This window comes from Eupeodes corollae, chromosome 2 (assembly GCF_945859685.1).
Source record: "Eupeodes corollae chromosome 2, idEupCoro1.1, whole genome shotgun sequence".
NCBI classification, from domain to species: Eukaryota; Metazoa; Arthropoda; class Insecta; order Diptera; family Syrphidae; genus Eupeodes; species Eupeodes corollae.
Window position 1 is genome coordinate 48,191,707 of NC_079148.1, and position 18,879 is coordinate 48,210,585.

Here is an 18,879-nt window from a genome sequence, read left to right on the forward strand (position 1 = left end):
AGTTAGTTTGGCAATCGATCTGGTTACTGGAAGTACAAATTTGTCTGTTTAATAATTTCTACACAAAAATAAATATCAAACAAAAGTTATAAATTAAACAAAAAATATTAATTTATTTATTTCTTCTTTAATTTTTTTGTTTTTAAATTTCAATTTTAATGTGAACAAAATAAGATGTGTGATTAATTTACAAAAAATTTGAAATTTATGCGTTATGTGTATTTTGAAAAAAAATTTAAGTGAGAAAATTAAGTGAGTTTGCAAGAAGAAGAAAAATTAAAAGAAAACAAGTGATAAATATTTAATTTAACAACAGTGCATGATTGAATTAAGAAAATATAAAAAAATAATAACAAAATAAAAGTTTAAACAACACAAAACAAAATACCGGAGATTTAAAATTCGCACATAAAGTGAAAATATGGCATTGTTGCTCAATTTATTGGGAACATTCAAAGTAGTGTTTCTACTTTTGAGTGTTTTTCTAGCAACAATCAATGCCCGACGACACTCCCCATTGCTGGTCGAAGATCCAGAAGCAAGACGTCCAAGTCGACAAGGAGGTAAGTGATTTATTAGTTTTTAATATTGTTTCAACCTTTAAAAGTCTTTTTAAGAAATTTATTAATAATGTTTATTTGGTTTTTGAGAAAGCTTCAGGGAAGTTGAAAATATAGATATTTTTTAAATTTGGTTCATTTAAATGAATTTAAAACAATTGAAAGTTTATTTTGATAGTAATTATAGGTCAGGGGTTCTCAAATTATCACAGGTGTTTAAGTCCATATGATTAAATACAGATGTGTTCAGTGTTTTGGATATTGATTAGATAGGTATTTGAATTTTTGTTCAAGCTTTAACTCTTGTTTTTTTTTTTCATTTTAATAATATACATAAATAAAATGGTTATAGATATTTTATGTACTTGTATAAATTAATCTAAAGAATAAAAGTTGAGATTTTTTATAATTGGCATTTGTATATGTTTATAAGAATTTACCGGAACCGGCATTGAGCTGCTTAGTATTCTTAAATTGATTCACCGACAGGTGGCTAATTAAAACGCTTGTTTCTAGACTTATGTTAATCTAACGTTGTTGTTGATAATATTATATTTAACTTTGCAGTTTAGTTTTTTTTTCTTTTTTTTTTTAAACTGCGCCATGTCTGTGTTTTTTTTTTTTTTTTTTTTGAAAAATGTATAAATATTTGTTTATGTATTGATTTGGATTGAAAGTAATTCAATTTTTAAATACATTTTTCAAAATATCAAGAAATTTTCTAGCTTTGAACAGAAATCCAAACGATTGATAAAAAATCGATTTAAACTTTTGTTCTTCAAAGCTTTCTGATTTTTTTTCGTCGAGCGTTCATATTCATATTACACGAAGTATTGTCTCTTATTCATCGTCCTAGACATTGCTCCTAGAACGGTCTAAAGTTTAAGCTGTAGATAAATCATAAAATGTTGTTGAAAATTAACTGATTCCATACGAAGAAAGTTTTGTTCTTATCTCCTAAAAAATTAAAATTTTCTCAGTTTTCAATAAAACACGCTTAAATTTCATCAAAAGCATACTTTTTCAGTTTGACAAAACGCAAATGATAAAATATTTAACAAAAAATACAACTATTAAGTTTATGTCTACAGCATTTAAATACGTTTGTATTTGATTTTATTTAAACGTCAAAATAACTGTTAAATCACACGTTAAAGTACAATGAATTCCACTGCATAACAAATTGACAGATGGAGAGTTTTAAAGTATGACTTGTATGGGAGAATTACTAAAATACTTTGATTTTATTTAAATGTCAAAATAACTGTTAAATCACAAGTTACAGTACATTGAATTCCACTGCATAAAAAATTGCCAGATGGAGAGTTTTAAAGTATGATTTCTATTGGAGACTTACTAAAATACTTTGATTTTATTTAAACGTCAAAATAACTGTTGAGTCACACGTTACAGTACAATGAATTCCACTGCATACAAAATTGACAGATGGAGAGTTTTAAAGTATGATTTGTATGGGAGACTTACTATAATACTTTGATTTTAATTAAACGTCAAAATAACTGTCAAATCACACGTTACAGTATAATGAATTCCACTGCATACAAAATTGACAGATGGAGAGTTTTAAAGTATGATTTATACTAAAATACTTGTTTACATATATTTTTCCCAATATCTAAGCAGTTAAAAAATTTTTTCAAGTTATAAGGTTATTGCCATTCATTGGTGGATAAACATTGGCAACATAAAAAAGTATTTATAAATTAGAACTTTTAATTGTTTTAAATGTCAAAAATTTACATTTTGCGGTACCTAATACTTTTCAAATCATTTTTCCTAAAGTCAATACTCTTTCTAAATCATCAAATAGGTGTTAGATCAACATGAGATGCTGAAACTTCAAAAAATTCGATTCTCAAAGACTTATCTACGTTTATAATTATATTACTCGAAAGACTTTCCTTATTGGATTCGAATCAAAATTTTAACCCACATAGATTGATTGAATTGTCAAAAACTTGAGTTGTCAAGTCCTTTAAACCTCCAACTTCTTAAGACATTTTAGTTTTTAGATAAATAAATTTGCACCTATTACAAAAGCTTTTAGAAAATTTCACGCCCATTCCATCAGTAAACCTAAACAAACCCAAAAAAGTAGTGTAACGCGCATCACACAGCACATATCTCTCTCTCTCTTTTACGAGCAAGAAATTCATCCCCAAATAATAATAAAAACGGTTTATTGTTTTATTACTACAACGCCTAGTTTAACTTGTCATAATACATCATCCCTAATCGAATGCGGCAATAATTGAATGGAAATTCCATCGCGCACACACATGTTGTGTTTGTCTTAAGAAAACCAATCCGGAGGAAATTGGGAATTCCCATCCTAATTGTCTTCTTAAATTTTCGGGATCTCTATGGATGGTTGATAGAAAGAAGTTGAGTTGAGTTGAATTGAGGTGAAAAAGGAAAAATGCATCCTCTCTCTTTCTAACTCATGTCTTACCTGTTTTTTTTGGGAATTTTCGGGTAAAAATGAGACGAGACGACGACAGGTAGTCTAGGAAATCTAAGAATATAACACTTGTGTAGTTAGTTGGGTATCACTGGCTGTAGCAAGGCTGTCGATAAGATAGTGTTGAAGATGATGAACTTCTTATTTATGAGAAGAATAACAACAAAAATATAGAAAAGAAAAACAATAAAGAGGTGCCAATTTGTCTACCTGTTGATAATATATATTTCATCGAGGGTTCTTCCTCCGTCCGTCCGTCGGCGTCGTCATCGTCATCGTCGTCTTGTCAGTGGGTTTACTCACCTTGCATAGATCTATATTATCGGCGTTGTAAGGTAAACATTTGGTTCTTTCATATTCTTACTCTCTCTCCCTTCACTCTTCATCTATGGATTCAGTGAATAGTATTAATGAAATTCTCGGGTGCCTTATCCCTTAATGAATAGGATCAGTATTATGCCCATAACCATGGAATCCGTCCATCCCAGGCCAACACTGTTCCATATACACAACCGACCGACCGACGGAAGGCCGGCGGGCGGTAGTTATTTCATTGTTGTTTTAATAGCACCACAGATGTGTGGGAATGCGTTTTATATAGAAAGAAAGATAACAAGCACAAAATGTGTGTTTGGAACATGCATGAATAAACATTAATTTGGCTTAAGATTTAAAGAAAAAAAAATAATGATATTTCTCCTGATGTTTTACTAATAGTATAGGAACCAGGTGGTCGTTTAAAGAAACCTACATTTCCCTGGTCCCAATCATGGGCATGTTTACCGAATTGGTATACCTACCTTACCTACAGTGTATGGATTTTGTAACAAATTTGGATTTCTTCTTCGCTTCCGCAGCTTTCGTATTTGTTGGTATCTTTTTCTGTTTTTGTTTTTCCCGATTTGGTTGGATTTATTTATATGAAAAAAACATATTTATTTACAAAACAGAATATGACACTTTTTTCGTTTCACCGAAAAATAAAAACAAACAAAATTGCTTCAGAATATTGCACCAAATCGTATGAGCTTAAATTCTTTGCACGACTGCACGATACCTTGAATGTATAAATATCTCTTTTTTTTGTTTAATTTTTCGTTGGCGTAAGCTTATAGCATATTTATTTTATCGTTTTTTTTTGCACGACTTAAGCGCCACCTTGAATGTGCTGTAACCTAAAACTAAAATATTATATTCTGTACGCAGACAACCCCACATAGCAGGTCACTCATCTTCTGTGAGTAAGCGGCTTTGGCTTCATATTTACACACAGTTACATCGAAAATTGTAAGACCGTTGGCATAATTTGTACCTTTTTAGTATCATAGTCTCAAACGATTTAAAATTTTAATCAGCGACATCTGGTGTTTTTCTATTTGTCAAAAAGTCAATGTTTGGTCTTCCTTTTGATTTTGACAAGTGCGTGTTAATTTACTAGTTTTAAGGCATGGTATCACTTTGGCGGCCATTTTAATTACCGACACTTTCGATAACGATAACATACACCGTAGGAATTCACTCCACCACCGCTAAGTAGTACTTCCGTTTCCGTAGGTAAAAAGGATTGATATCGATTTTCTACAAAATTAAAATGATTTATCTTCAATTTGATAGATTGAATTTCATTCAAATTTAAATATATGTATATTTTACTCTTATAGTGATAGCAACCGCCATTCAGTTCCAATAATATATGTATAAACTATTTCATTCTTAAATCTACCTCAATACAACGCAGTGTGATTAAATTTTGTATTTTTGAATGGGACGCGTATGCAAATTACAAAAACAAAACAAAAAACACACCCAATACAAATAGAAATACTGTGTTGTGACTATAAACCACCTTCACACATAAAATCATGCCTAGTATATTATAAATTTTCAATCTCGGCAGCAGCGGAAAAACATAAAACCGGCTAAAAGACTCAACACTAGACTCTGTGGGCATATATTATATATGATGCACGGTACTTCTTCTGCCCACCACATCGTGTTTATTATATGTAGGCGAATACTACGCCAAAAAAATTCAGAGACTTATAATATTTAAGTATATTTTTGTTCATGTTGTTGAATGAACATCGCGAGCCTCTGATGGTAGAAAATTATACACCTTTGCGCGTTTCCTCAATCTCTATATTTTGATCTTTTTTTTTTCAATCTCTTCAGACGAAATAAAATATTCCATATAGATAAAAATCAAACATGTTTCCAGTGCTGGATTTTAACGGGTTTGACAGCCTTAAAATATAAAAATTAGTACTTATGTAGATATAATTTATGTTAATATTCTAAAGTAATTGGAGATTAGATATAATAATTTCTACTTTTTTGGTAAACTCAAATTCATATTGTATTTTTTGAAAGAATCCATTGACTGATAAGACAAATTTTGACAGGAACTGTCAGTTTATCGTCTTAATTTTTCAAATGACGATCAACAGAATTGTTTGGTGCATTTACGTAACGCATAAAACGGAGCCTAAAAGGACCAACATCTTAAGGCTATGTTTATATTTAAGTTTCGATGCCCCCTAATTCTCGCTCTAACAAATTAAGCAACATTGATAAAAGTTCATCTGTCAGTTAATCCAGCACTGCAACCAGGCCACCGTCTTCATTCATGAGCACGTTCAGTTTAGACGTTTAATTAATGGTAGAAAAAAAAACAACATCCACATTATTAATGTCACCATAAGTTTCCATCTTCAACATTTTTTTTTTCATATCGTAAACTTTATCCAAAAGGAAGTTAAGGTGGTACCTACACTACTCTACGGTTATATACAAACTACATCTTCGGTTTGTATTAAGACGAAGAATTCCAACATTTAGCCAGCTAAAAGTCGTCTCATTTCTGAATGATGGCTTAAATGTTCTGCGCACCCTGAATTCTTCTTTATTGTTGTGGCTTACGACAAACGATTTAATTTTTTTTGTTGTTTTTTTTTCTGATTTGGTTTTGTACGGTTTCATTCTTTGAAATGTTTTTGATCTCGTGGGCGTGTTCCATTCAGTTGGATTGTTAGGTAGGTATAACATGTAGTAGATACTCGCGTATGCTATTAAGAAAGCAAATCTTGGACTTTAGTATGGGCGATGGATAAATTAACGTGGGATTTGTTGGCAGATTGCGACATGCACTTTTTCATATTCTTCCTTTCACATAAAAGTTTTTTTTTTTTAGTTTTGATTAAATAATAAAAATAAAACTGTCAATGCAAAGTAGTTTTGCCCTACTTTGATCAGTGAGGTCAATGCTCCTTGCATCCAGGTTTGGTTTGCATTTGCACAAGATAAACTTAGCAAAAAATATTGTTGAACTTAAGAGATACCAGTAAATACTTTTTTATTTTTCGGAAAATTCCTGACAATTGTTCAGTCAAATCATAATCTGTCAAAGTTTATTGTTTTTCTGTGACTATTAATTAAACAAACAAACCCTTAGAAAACCAACTGTCAGAATTGCATGAAAATGACAAATTATCTGTCAGCTGTCTGTTTCAAATAGGATTTCGTGAGTAAGTTTGTGTTGGAAGAATTTTGTGAAGATTCCGATCAAACCTTAAACTTTTCCATCATGATACACTCATTGAAAATGTGCTCATACAAAAACGATACAGTCATTCATTCATTAACAAACCAAACTTTTCATCATGTCATTTTAGTTATTGATCTCTCTAGGCATTAGGTATTGTTTCGCATTATAATTTATCAAAGATCTGATCGATAACGATCACAACCAATATGGTAAATAAATTCTAATTTACTATACTTACTTGGTTATTTATTTGGTTTTATTTCACTCAGTGAATAGTGAATTTCAATTTAAAAATATAAAAGAAAAATTAGAGAAGAGAGGTGCGACTACAAAGGAGCGGAAAACATTATTTTCAACTTGAGATACAAAAACATTTAGCAAAATTGCATGACGCACTCCCTGGCAAAGCATTTAGTCATGTGAAGATGTGAAAAACGAATAAAAAACAAAATAAACTCACATAAAGATGGGGACGCGAAGATGAAGATGAACGCTTTTTCTTTGATGAAAAAGATGTGTATCTCGAATTTGTTTATTCAGCAGACGGAACGGCACATTTAAAAAAGAAATACACATAGCTATGTATATAAATAAAATGTAAAAGTACATTTATACATCATACAAGGAGGTATGTCTCGCTATATACGCTTTGCAGATAGTACTATATTTTTTTTTTAAGAGGAAGTAATGCTGCGGTTCCGGTTGGTAGTCTAATTTTTGCTCTTCTTCATCCAGACATGTTATTTTTAAAAACACTTCAAAAATGCAAATGTTGTTTTTTTTTCTTTTCTTAATTTCGAAATTTAAAGAAAAAAATTATTTTTTGAACATCGCATGTGTTCGATGCTTCATTTGTTCTTGAAATCGTTGGTGTGTCCAACTATATGCATTTCGAAGACAAAAAAAACAAACATAACTTTTCAAATGTTTTTACTCTCATTGAAATGTCAAAATAAATATTGGCTTCTTATTAATTTTTTATTTGTCAAAATCGTAACATGGCAATAAGCTATACGTCCATAAAAATTAATATCCTTAAAAATTAAATTGGATTTTTATTCGTCAATAAATTTCCAAAATCTGAAAATCTTTCAAAGCTTCTATAGATGGGAGTAATTAAAAATTTTATTGGGTTATTGGTTTTTCCATCAACAACAAAAATTGGATTTTAGTACTTGAACTTATTTATAAAAATAAAATTGGATTACAATTTCATAGTCCACTTAACAACCAAGCCTTTGACCGGGTCACGTCATTTCTAGTGACATCCGACTAGAAGACTGAAACTAATATTGTTTATTTTACTTTTACATTATTGCGATGAAATAGAAATGTTAAAACCTTGTTCTCTAAAAAAAATGATACACAAGAACATTTTAAAAGAAAAATATTTCTCACAACTTCGAGAGTGATTTTTTTTCTACTTAGATCTTAATCATCTTAAAAATATATGTATTTTAAGGTGAAGAGTTATGAATGGGATGTCAAAATTGAAAAGTGACAAAAATACACACCCCTTGTGCAGAGGTTTTCGTATTAAAAACAGATCTAACCATAACGTCACAATGCACTGACAGATAAGACATACTTACTTATGACAAATGTAACGAACTCTGTTTTCTTTTTTGTTGGTTTGTTTGTTTAAGAAAACCAGATCAATTCAATTATGTGGAATTTTGAAATTAATGAGAGAAAAAAGTTGCAAAGGGATGCGTCCAACTGTGAGAAAGTACTTTATCATTCACCATAGTCCATTTCAGGTCAATTTAAAATTAATGTTTCACAGTTAAAATAATATATTTTTTAAAGATTGGTTGAATATAGTAAACTTCAAAATATAGGTTAGTTTGTTTTCTATTTTGTCTAGGAATGTCAAATGAACTCAAATTTACCAGAATTAGTTTTTTGACGGATGATCAGGTCAGAGTACTTTAAACATCATATATAAGATGGTATTTTTATGTTGAAATTGTTAATACGCTACTGTAGATACAATCACACAATAAAGATATTCTACACATAGAATAATTAACCTAAATTTTAAACGAGGAAATACCTACCTTACCTACTATAATTCCTTATCTCACGTATAGGTGTACTTACAAAACCTTTTATTCTTATCTCGTGATTAATTTGAAGTAAAAAATAGAAAAAGTAACATTTATTTTCACACCTTGCAGCATGTGCTGCAGCAAAGTATCTACCTATATAAAAGCAAAAAATAGAATTTCAACCAAAACAAATAAATAAAACGAACACAAAATGCCAAAAGTCAGTTCGAATTCATTTATAAATCTTTACCGCCGTCGTTGTCGTGGTCTCTTCAGGGCAATTCGTCATTTCCTTCGAAATAAAGAAAACACGGACCGTATGCTTCTACAGTAAATTGTTGTTGCCGTGTTCCGACGACCGACCATTTTCCCGTCCCAATCAATGGCCAAAAATAAATTCAATCACCTGAAAAGGATAATAATAGAGTTACATCTAGATATATCTTATATATGTATCTATAAAGTCTACACCTACAATATATTCATGCTTATGGCTGAATGTTCTGCTTACGGAATGCCGAGCCCCCTATTTCTGTTAAGTTTCAATAAGTATATAAATGTATAGTACACGAACGATTTGCCATTCTACTTGGCCAATAAATTAGTAGTCTGCCAGAAGTATGAGTAATTGACTTGTTCAACAAAATCACGTGTTTGCTATTTTGTTTATGAGATATATTATTCATTGACAGAATAAATTTGATGATTTCTTACATATTTTTGTTTCCAAAATAAATCAAATTGTTATCTCATAATCTCCAGAGTGTGGTAACGCTTCAACGACAACGACAACGACAACAACGGCGACCGACGGCAACGACGACGACATCAACCGCCACAAAGTCTTGTTGGTTTTCAATATCACGATAGAGATATAGAGTTATAGAGGGTAACCATAAATCAAAAGATATGCATTTCATTTCCTTTTTAAACTTTAATGAATTCGATTTAAGGCGGCTAATATAAAATTTCATTTAAAAATATATAAAAAAAAACCCTTTGACAACGAGCGGCGTAAAAAGTGTACGTTTTAGGAAAACATTTTTATTATATATGTACTAATTTAGGTGACCATCTGTTCTAATTTAGACATTTTTGAAAACCAATTTAAGTTCAAGAATAAGTGCAGACGTTGAATCAATGTTGTAAACAAGTTAATGAACACACCTAATTTCTTTGAAATTTAAAAGATGCTAGTTCTGAACGCTTTCATTACGGTTTGCTAATAGGTATGTTCGTTTTGTAAATTTGTTAATCTGTTAGTTTTCTAAATGTTAAAACTTCTAAAGTCTTTTTTGTTACCGTTGCGATAGTTGATTCTTCATATATGGTCACCATATTATATTTTGTCCGGTCTGCAGAAGGAGAAACTTGAAGTTATTGAAAGTCAAAAGTAAATATTTACTCTTTAAATGTGATGTTTGAGGTAAATTTAACTTTAAACCATTTATGATTTATGAATTTACTGAACGATTGACATTTCAGCACTTTAAACTGTCAAATTTAATTCAGTAAATATTTGTTTGAAATTTTAAAAGTTTCAAAATTAGTTTATCTTTGCATCAAGAATGATGCCATTATAAAATATATACCTCCACACAAATACCGCGCTATGAAAACAAATGCATGATATATGTAATATAATAATAAACAATTCAAATAATAGATTTTATCTGAAAATGTCAATCTTTCAAGTAGTAATAAGGTATAATAATAATATACTGACGTAAATTTGAAAAGGAAACGCTCGCTAAATGGAAAGCGCTTACTTTTGAACATAAGTGTATATCGCTTAAGCTTTTTAATCGACCTCAATTTATTTATTTAGTCTCTTTTTTGTTGTGTTGTTGTTGTTTTGTTTTTAATTTTAATTTTAAACTTAAGTGATGTTGGTTTGGTACCTATATTTAAATGCACCGAATTTTTGGTTGAAGTATCTCTTGAACGTCATATCATCTGTCATCTGGGCTATTTGAACGTTCGTTCGCCGAAAAGTAGGTGAATTACTCGACATGGGTTCGTTCAACAAAAAAAAAAATTGCATTACATTGCATTGCATCGCATCACATCACCACCGCCCCAACGATAATAATAAATTCAGATTCATTTTGTTGATATTGGCCGAAGCTAGGGCATAACGGAATGTATATATGATTTTTTTCATAAATTTTATTATTATTTCATCTCTTATTTTGTTTGTTTTAAAATACCAATGTATTGAAATTAAGTCAAAAATAAGAAAACAAACAGATATTATGGCGGACTTAGAATAAATGAATCAGACATGGCCCATATTTAAGAAAATGGCAATTGTTTAGATTACTTTACATTATATGAAGGGAGATGTATTTGGGGTGTGAATATATTTCATTTATTTATTCGGTTTTTTTGTGAAAATTAATAGATTTAAGATTATATTTGAAACTTTTGAATTCAATATATTCAACTAAAAACAAAACCAATTAAATACATAATCAATTAAAATTAATAAAAAGAAATGACATGTGTGACAGATAAATAAAATAAGTGACAGTTTTAACTCTGAGTAAATCTGGGAAGAATTTATTTTAAAATTCAATTGGTCGTCAAATGGAAACAAGAATTGGTATCAAATTTACTCTGAATTCTGCCATGATCAGGATCTTGTTATTGTGAATACAACTCCTAATTGTAGAAGTGCAATATGCACTCAATGGTGAATTGAATGCGTTCTTTTAACAATCGTAAACTGCCATGTATATAGACTCCTTGTTTAATTTTTCTCAAAGCTTCTTACCCTTTTCTCTAAGCACATAAATTTCCATAATAAAAATCGTACTTATGTCAATTATACAGTTCAGACACGCAATGCATTCCAGACAATATGACAGAAGTGCAGCAAACTTTGACAAAAACTAAATAAAACATTTAAAAATCTTTCCCTATACACTGCTGCTGCCGCTCAAATGCTCGTTTATAGATGTTACCCCATTAATATTATTGAGGCGACAATATTTTTACTTTTATTTTGTTCAAAATATTCTATTTAGATGTTGTATATTTTTGTGTGCATATAGTATAGGTAAGCTATAAGCTATACAGTATACGCCACAAAAATAACCTAGAATACGTTGCACGTTATTCACCAGAATGGGGAGTGCATTGCACTTATAAATGTGTAATTTTTAACATTATGTACGGTTGGCCAGACAGCCAGGACGGATATTTGCGCCCGTAACTTACTCTATTTTTGTGGCGCGCACATTTTTTAATACGAAACGACAGCGACGAAGACGATGACTACGACCGACGACGACAACAACTACAACGACGACGTGCGGCAAATTCAAAAAAATGATGTTGATGATGCTGAAGAAAAGATGGCAGCAGAGAGCACAGTCAGAATATTCCAAATACAAAAGATTTAATACCATTACTTTTTCTGATAAATAATAATAAATTGTTCATAAGATTTATTTTTGACGGATCGAAAACAAAACAAAATACAAACAGAACTTCTTTTAAAAGTCATCTTAGATGATCAAACATAGGTCAGCCAGCCAATAAGAAACAACTAAAAACTTCTCCGGTAATTTAAGCGCATTAAGTTACATTCACAATAAAGCCAATTAAGATAAATACTCTTAAGATCACTACGTTTTAATCAAACCTGTGGGTGGCATGGCTCTTTCGGATCGCAGAATAGAGATGGATATTTTAAAGTAGCTCTGTCTAGACACAACGAATACACTTTTCTTCGACTATATGACATACATAGCAATTAATCCGTAAATGACAACTTGACATTAAGGTGACAGTGAAGAAAAAAAAAAACAAATCTGGATGCTGATGGTTAATACTATTAGGATTCATTTTGTTTTGGAGCAACGGATGTACAAATCTATTGAATATTAATTGGAAGTGTCAGATTACAACTCAAAATCATAAAAAAAGTTAAAGAGGAAACAAAGATTTGGGGTTGGTAGGTTAGGTAGGTAGGTATATGCACAACGCATTTTTACCTTAAAATCGGCCAAGAAAGGCATCAGCAAACGATAAACAAAGAGTGCGAAAAATAACACCGAAAGCAGGCGTATAATATGGCCATTGGACTCCAAGAAAGGCAGTATAGTTAAACTAAACTAGAGTTACCACACATAAATTGTACAGTTTCGTAATAGTTTATAATAAAAGATGAGCGTTTCAACTGAAGTTCAATCCTTGTTGGGGTATAACAAAAACATTGAATTTAACAGAGTTTGACAGATCTTTGTTGTTAAACTGACAGTAAAAAGGAATTTAAGGAATTCTTACAAAGTATACGAATATAGAACCCTAAATTTTGGGATTTGGTAACTCTGTTATGGACACGAACGGACATACAATCCCGCAAAACAAAGGAGAAACAGCAACAGAGACAAAAAAAAGAAGATATTTATCGTAATTCTCATTCGAAGAGGTGTGTTCCCTTTGATAATAAACGGCTGCATATATTGTAGTTGGCAGTTTCTCTTTGGGAACATATAATACGAGTGTTTCCTCACGTTGTTTTTCCGACAAATTTTTCTATAGTACAAACTTCATATAGGTATGTTTGGTTTCATGTTTTTTGTTCTTTCAAAAAGATGTATGTATGTATGTATTGTGCATTGCATACATGTATACTGTGTATTCATAATGCCAAATATATTTGTAGGAATGGGATGTGTTATAAGATATGATTTGATTTTTGTTTTGTATTCGATCAATTCTTTTATTTATTTCCGGATGGTGCCGTTAGAACGCATCAAAAGTTAGATGTCGCGGCAAAGTATTCTTATTTGGCAACATCAAAAGGATGCAATAATAACCTAACTGTATAAGGTTTTAAGATTAAAGCGATGTACTTGAATGGCGGCACGCGGTTTCTTAAAAGCCATTCAGATGATTTGCTTTTCATCTGCACATTTTGTATGTTTCATTAAATCTATATAAAAATCTATCCATAAATCTAAAACAAAATAATAATTTAATTTGAACTAGGATTCACTCCATGTGGAAAACGAAACGAAACCCATTTCAACTAGGATTCAAGTGTGATGCAGCTAAGCATAACACAACACCTGTCAAACACTTCCGGGTTAGATCACAATAACGAAAATCTAATAATGTAAATTTAAATTCAATGTTAGTTTTCTTTTTTCTTGCTTTGAAGTGACCTATTAATATTTTCTTTTTTGGTTTTAAATGCTGTCCTCCAATTTTCACACTTTGTAGAAATTGTTGAAAGTATTTGTGTAGGATGTGCTCATCCAGACATTTTCGCATGGCGACTCAACAAGTCCGTTAATTACATGGCAAATGTTTGGATTTGTATACCTCGTATAAACACCCATATGCATGCTACTCACTTTAAGAAAATAATCATTAAACATATACAACTTTTATCGCAAGTGCGAAAAAAATCAATAAAATTCATATATCCGGTTTTTTGTAACTAGTTAAAATAAACCTACAAGGCCTATTCCAAAGTAAAAATAGAAAAATCCAAATAAAAACATAATATATCTCTGTGTAAGACTTTCCAAGGAAAACAAAACAAACTAGCACGGCACAGCACAGTACAGTACAACAAAAAATTAGAAAAAAAAATAGGCATGCTGCGGCTACTGGCGCCACATGTCATGTCGCACACAAAACTCACTATACCTTTAAATGTTGACATCGCATATACCTAACTTGTATATCCGTCATAAGATTAGCGCAATATAGAGACAACAAAAAGGGGAGCAAAAAATTGCCAATTAATTGGTCATTTAATTAAAATCAAGCTTGAGACACACTTAACTCGGATATAGCCAACAACTTATTTGACAGTTAATAAAAAAAAGAAACATATAAGAGCCTTATAGACTACCATACCAAGTTAGATGAAAATGGGAATCAAAAAATGATTCTTATTTTCAAAATTTCAATTGAAATTAAAATTTAAAAAAAAACTAATCTATAGGTACATGAGGCTTGATGATCAAAATTCCAACTGTCAAGTGTAAAATAAAGGGGCAAACAAAATAAAAAGTACCTACAAGTTACATTATATGTTGGTATGTACCTACGTGTCTGCGTGCTTTTATGGCGCCAGAAGTTTATTTGTTTATCGCGAATATACGAACTTGTGTTTATGCCAACTTTCTGATAGCATCTTAATTATTTGTTTTCTTTTTCAGTTTTTGTTTAATTTTTAATGTATCGTTAACGAAGTAAAAGCTGTTGCTTTGAGCCTTTAAAGGAATCCTAAAAAAAAGCCGATTACACTTGTTTTGTTATAGGCTTCATTTAAAAACGGCAATATAGCTATTTATGTACCTAGTAGATTGCAACGGTGCGCGACAGTTGCTGGCTACGGCTCTGAAGTCGGTGCTCAATGGCGGCCTAGCCTAATAAGGTGTGCCCAAATGTGGATGCACTTTTCATTAAACGTTCCAAATATTTGACAATTGAAATAATTAAAATAAACTAATCCATTGAATGTTCACAATTGTTGTACTCAATTAAGAGCACTGAGTGAGCGACGTATTTGAATTAGTAAAGTACGTTCGGCTTGGCGGCGCTTCATTGGCACCAGTTAAGTTAGCCAACAAAACGAGGTAAGGTAGGTAAATATACCGTATGGGTAAGGTAAATCGCTCGCTATCACAGCCATAGACAACAATTCACGGTGAGTCTGAGCTGTCAACGTGAGCAACAGCAGCACACGCAGCAAGGGAAATGAAAATGAACACATTCAGTCTCTTAAAAAACAAAACAACAGCAATATAAATAGTAAGAGCAAGTAAAACTTAATAAAAATACAAACTGATTTTTCAATTAGGTTTTAATGGATGAGGTGGGAAGTAAAATACCTCATTTCCCATCAAAACATCAAACGTGAATAAATTGAATTGATACGCGTTTTTTTTAGATGTTTGTACGTACAGCAAGTACATATTATTTATAAAGAGACCAAAGACCACTCATTGTGAAGTGAATTGATTTCGATGTGAATGAAGTGAATGTTTTGAGTTCTTTGCATTTCATTTTGATTTTGATTATAAATATACACGAGTCGTAGTAGATATGGTTAGGTATATTATTAATATACTATTGCAAAACGTTTTTGTACTATATGAATGGCGCCAGAGATTATTATTATTATTTTTTTCACACCCACATTTTGTTGCATTTTATTTGTTTTTATTGAGTTGAGAGTTTTTATTTTGTGTTTTTTTTATTTTCTTTGCTTATAGCTTTCATTGAGTTTGTTTTGTTTTGAATATATATACCTCTACTCTACCTAGTAGATAGACAAAGAGTACTTGTTAATTTATAAAACAAAACAAAACGAAAAAAAAAATTATATAAATAATCTCAGAGTTATTCAGGTCACCGACCGTATGCTTACTATTTTACTATACATCTTCTATACACACATTAGGTGCACATTATTAGATAGATGACTTATCAAAACAGCGCACGGTGTACGTGTTAGGATGACGGATTGAGTGATTGAAGTCAAAAGGTGGTTTTAAGATTATTTTTGTTTCGAATTAACACAAAAGCACACAAAAAGGGTGTTATTATTTGAGATAACCTATTGTGAATTGATATGTATGACAAATTACTGTATAGGTCCGCTAAAAAAGTCAAGAGTGTGCCCCACTAGTTTTTTAAAATCGTTCGAAAAGCCAGACAATTTAAAAAGAATCCCCACCCAACCTCAATAAATATAATTATTCGATACATTTGAATTAAATTAATTGTGAATGAATCAATTTGTATTTGAATATTTTATTGTGAATTTCCATCAATTAAATATGATTGCCTTTTTTTAACTGAACCAATTTCTTATAAATTATAAGGGTAAGTCCCCTTTTAACACGAGGAAACTTTTTTGCCTTCAATAAGTTTTAAAAGGGCATGAAATAGATAAAAGAGTGAACAAGATTCTTAAAAATAAATGTTCGCATTTTAAGTGGTATGCGATTCATTAAAATGGATACTTCCTGTAAGAAAAACCTCAAAAGTGGCTACCGGAAAACCAAGTACAAAAGGGAACTTAAATGTCAAGATCAATTTCCGTTACATAGAAATGGCTTGATTGAAGATTATTTTTGATACCTGTATATTCTTAATACCTATCATTTCGTGTGTTATCTTAGTGAAAGTGTGATTGATAAAAGAACAATTCTGAAAAGACAGCGTTCATTCATATCGAATTTGTATATAATTTTTTTTGTCTCAAAGATATAGGCACAGGTTTTCTTAAAGATAGTGCTATTTATTTTTCAGGAAACAAATTAAGTTATTTTTTATGTGTTAAAACATTTTTATTTCATGCAAAAAACTCACCATTGTGAAGTTAACACTTGATTAGGCGCTGAACATTTCCAAAGGTATGTTTGTTTAGTTAATTTCATTGTGTAATTACAACTTTGTGAATTCCGAGTTCTTTTCTTTTATCTACAATTGTGCCTTATGAAATCCTTTGACTTCCTTTATACAAAAACAAGTGTATTTTCATGTAATTTTCTATATTAAAAAAATATATGTATAAAGAAAAAGTTAGGTAAACAAATTGTTATAATTAAAATTATTTGAAAAATATGAGATCATCACTACTTTAAAATATCAAAACCTATTTAATATCATTGTTTATGAATAGGTTTTATATAATAATTTGTTCTAGTTTGATTGCATTTTTAAATAGAAAATTTACAGTCAATAAATTTAAAATTATATACAAAAATAAATAATTGCATATTATCTATTTAGATATTTTTGTGTTCTATGAAGATTAATTTTGCAAACAATACCGCGATTTAACCGGGATGACGGTAGGAATGTAGAGACTTATAAGAACAAAATAAATTTTCTGGTTGAATAAGTAGTATTGATCGAAAATAAAATTCTAGACAAAAAACAAAATAAAACATTTATATTCCATAAGTATTCGATGCAGATAATTCAATTAAAAATGATACAATTTTCAATTGTTGTTTTTTTTATTTTTTCTTCATTTAATTTCTTCAAATCCATCAGTAATTGTTCAATGTTCAATATATCGTTAAAGTGTAGTCAATTGAAATGATTGTTCTTTTTTAACGTGTTTTCTGTTTTTATCAAACAATTGAATTGATTTACTGGCGCCACCTATTTTTAAGTGTAATAAAAGTTCGCTGCTGCTTGTTGTATGCTCTTGAATAACAACAAACATATTATGAATGCCTATACTGATAAATAAGTATTATTATTAGAATATTGATCACACAACTTGGTGATGTAAGTACTTACCTATATAATATACATGTAGTTAGGTTCAATGACCAAATTACTCGTGTTTATTTCACAAACTATTAAGGCCTTGTATCGTTTTAAAAGTTGACAAGTTACACTTCAACAAAAAAAAACAATGTTTGTTTGACGCTAGAGGCTCTTTAGATTTCTGACGTTTCAAAGACGTTAGTCTCATGTAATGTTGTGGTAAAGTGCAAGAACAGGATATTGCTTAACTTATTTTGATTTCATCACAATAACTTCTTACAGCATTACAAATGACTAAAAAACTACATACACTTCAATTTAACTGTCAAAAATATTAGAAACTACTAAAAAACTACAAACACTTCAATTTAACTGTCAAAAATATAGCGACGAAAATAGACAATTGGATATTTTGAACAGATGTATCAATCATTCAGTGCGAGCTAAAAAATAATCTAGTACGAACAAAATATGAGTAAAGTGAGTGAGGGCCTTTAATCTTAAATATTAGTATTTTAAAATGTTGCAAATTGATAACTTCCAAAGCTTAAACATCACAAATAAATAAATAAATATGCATTTCCTTTTAATTTTTGTTATATGTCATTAATAAAATATTAAATATGTTTATTTTTTTTTACTTGCAGCTGAATGTCAATTTGGAAAAACACTTCATGAACTCGGTTCAACTTGGTGGGCAGATTTGGGACCACCCTTTGGAGTTATGTACTGCATAAAATGCGAATGCGTAGCAGTAAGTATTCAAACAAATTATTTTTTAAATACATTTTAATACGTAGATTTATGTTTTTTTTCTTGGTTTCTACCCACATTTGTGTTATTTATGTTTTAATATCTCATTAAGTTGTTGGCGTCTTCAGTACGTTAAAAAAAATCTACACAAATGATGAAATGAAACTCATAAATTGTATGTGTATAAATATTAGGGTGGTTCGTTATTTTCCAACTTTAGGATAGGAACAA

At 30.4% G+C, this 18,879-nt stretch overlaps 1 protein-coding gene and 1 long non-coding RNA gene across 5 annotated transcripts in view; one reads left to right on the top strand and one right to left on the bottom strand.

The window, feature by feature from the left end:
• LOC129944000 (dorsal-ventral patterning protein Sog) overlaps nt 1–18,879 on the top strand; it is a 43,009-nt gene that overhangs the window by 10,569 nt on the left and 13,561 nt on the right. For all 4 annotated transcript variants that reach the window (XM_056053113.1, XM_056053116.1, XM_056053115.1 and 1 more), the window contains exons 2-3: nt 175–563; nt 18,543–18,649. In XM_056053113.1, the coding sequence (XP_055909088.1) occupies nt 422–563; nt 18,543–18,649 (249 nt within the window). In that variant the 5' untranslated portion in view covers nt 175–421. The remainder of the gene's footprint in view (nt 1–174; nt 564–18,542; nt 18,650–18,879) is intronic.
• On the bottom strand, nt 8,747–15,286 carry LOC129944001 (uncharacterized). The gene is made up of 3 exons (XR_008781379.1): nt 14,962–15,286; nt 14,708–14,889; nt 8,747–9,043 (listed from the first exon to the last, which is right to left on the bottom strand). It is a non-coding gene; the product is annotated as an uncharacterized LOC129944001 (long non-coding RNA).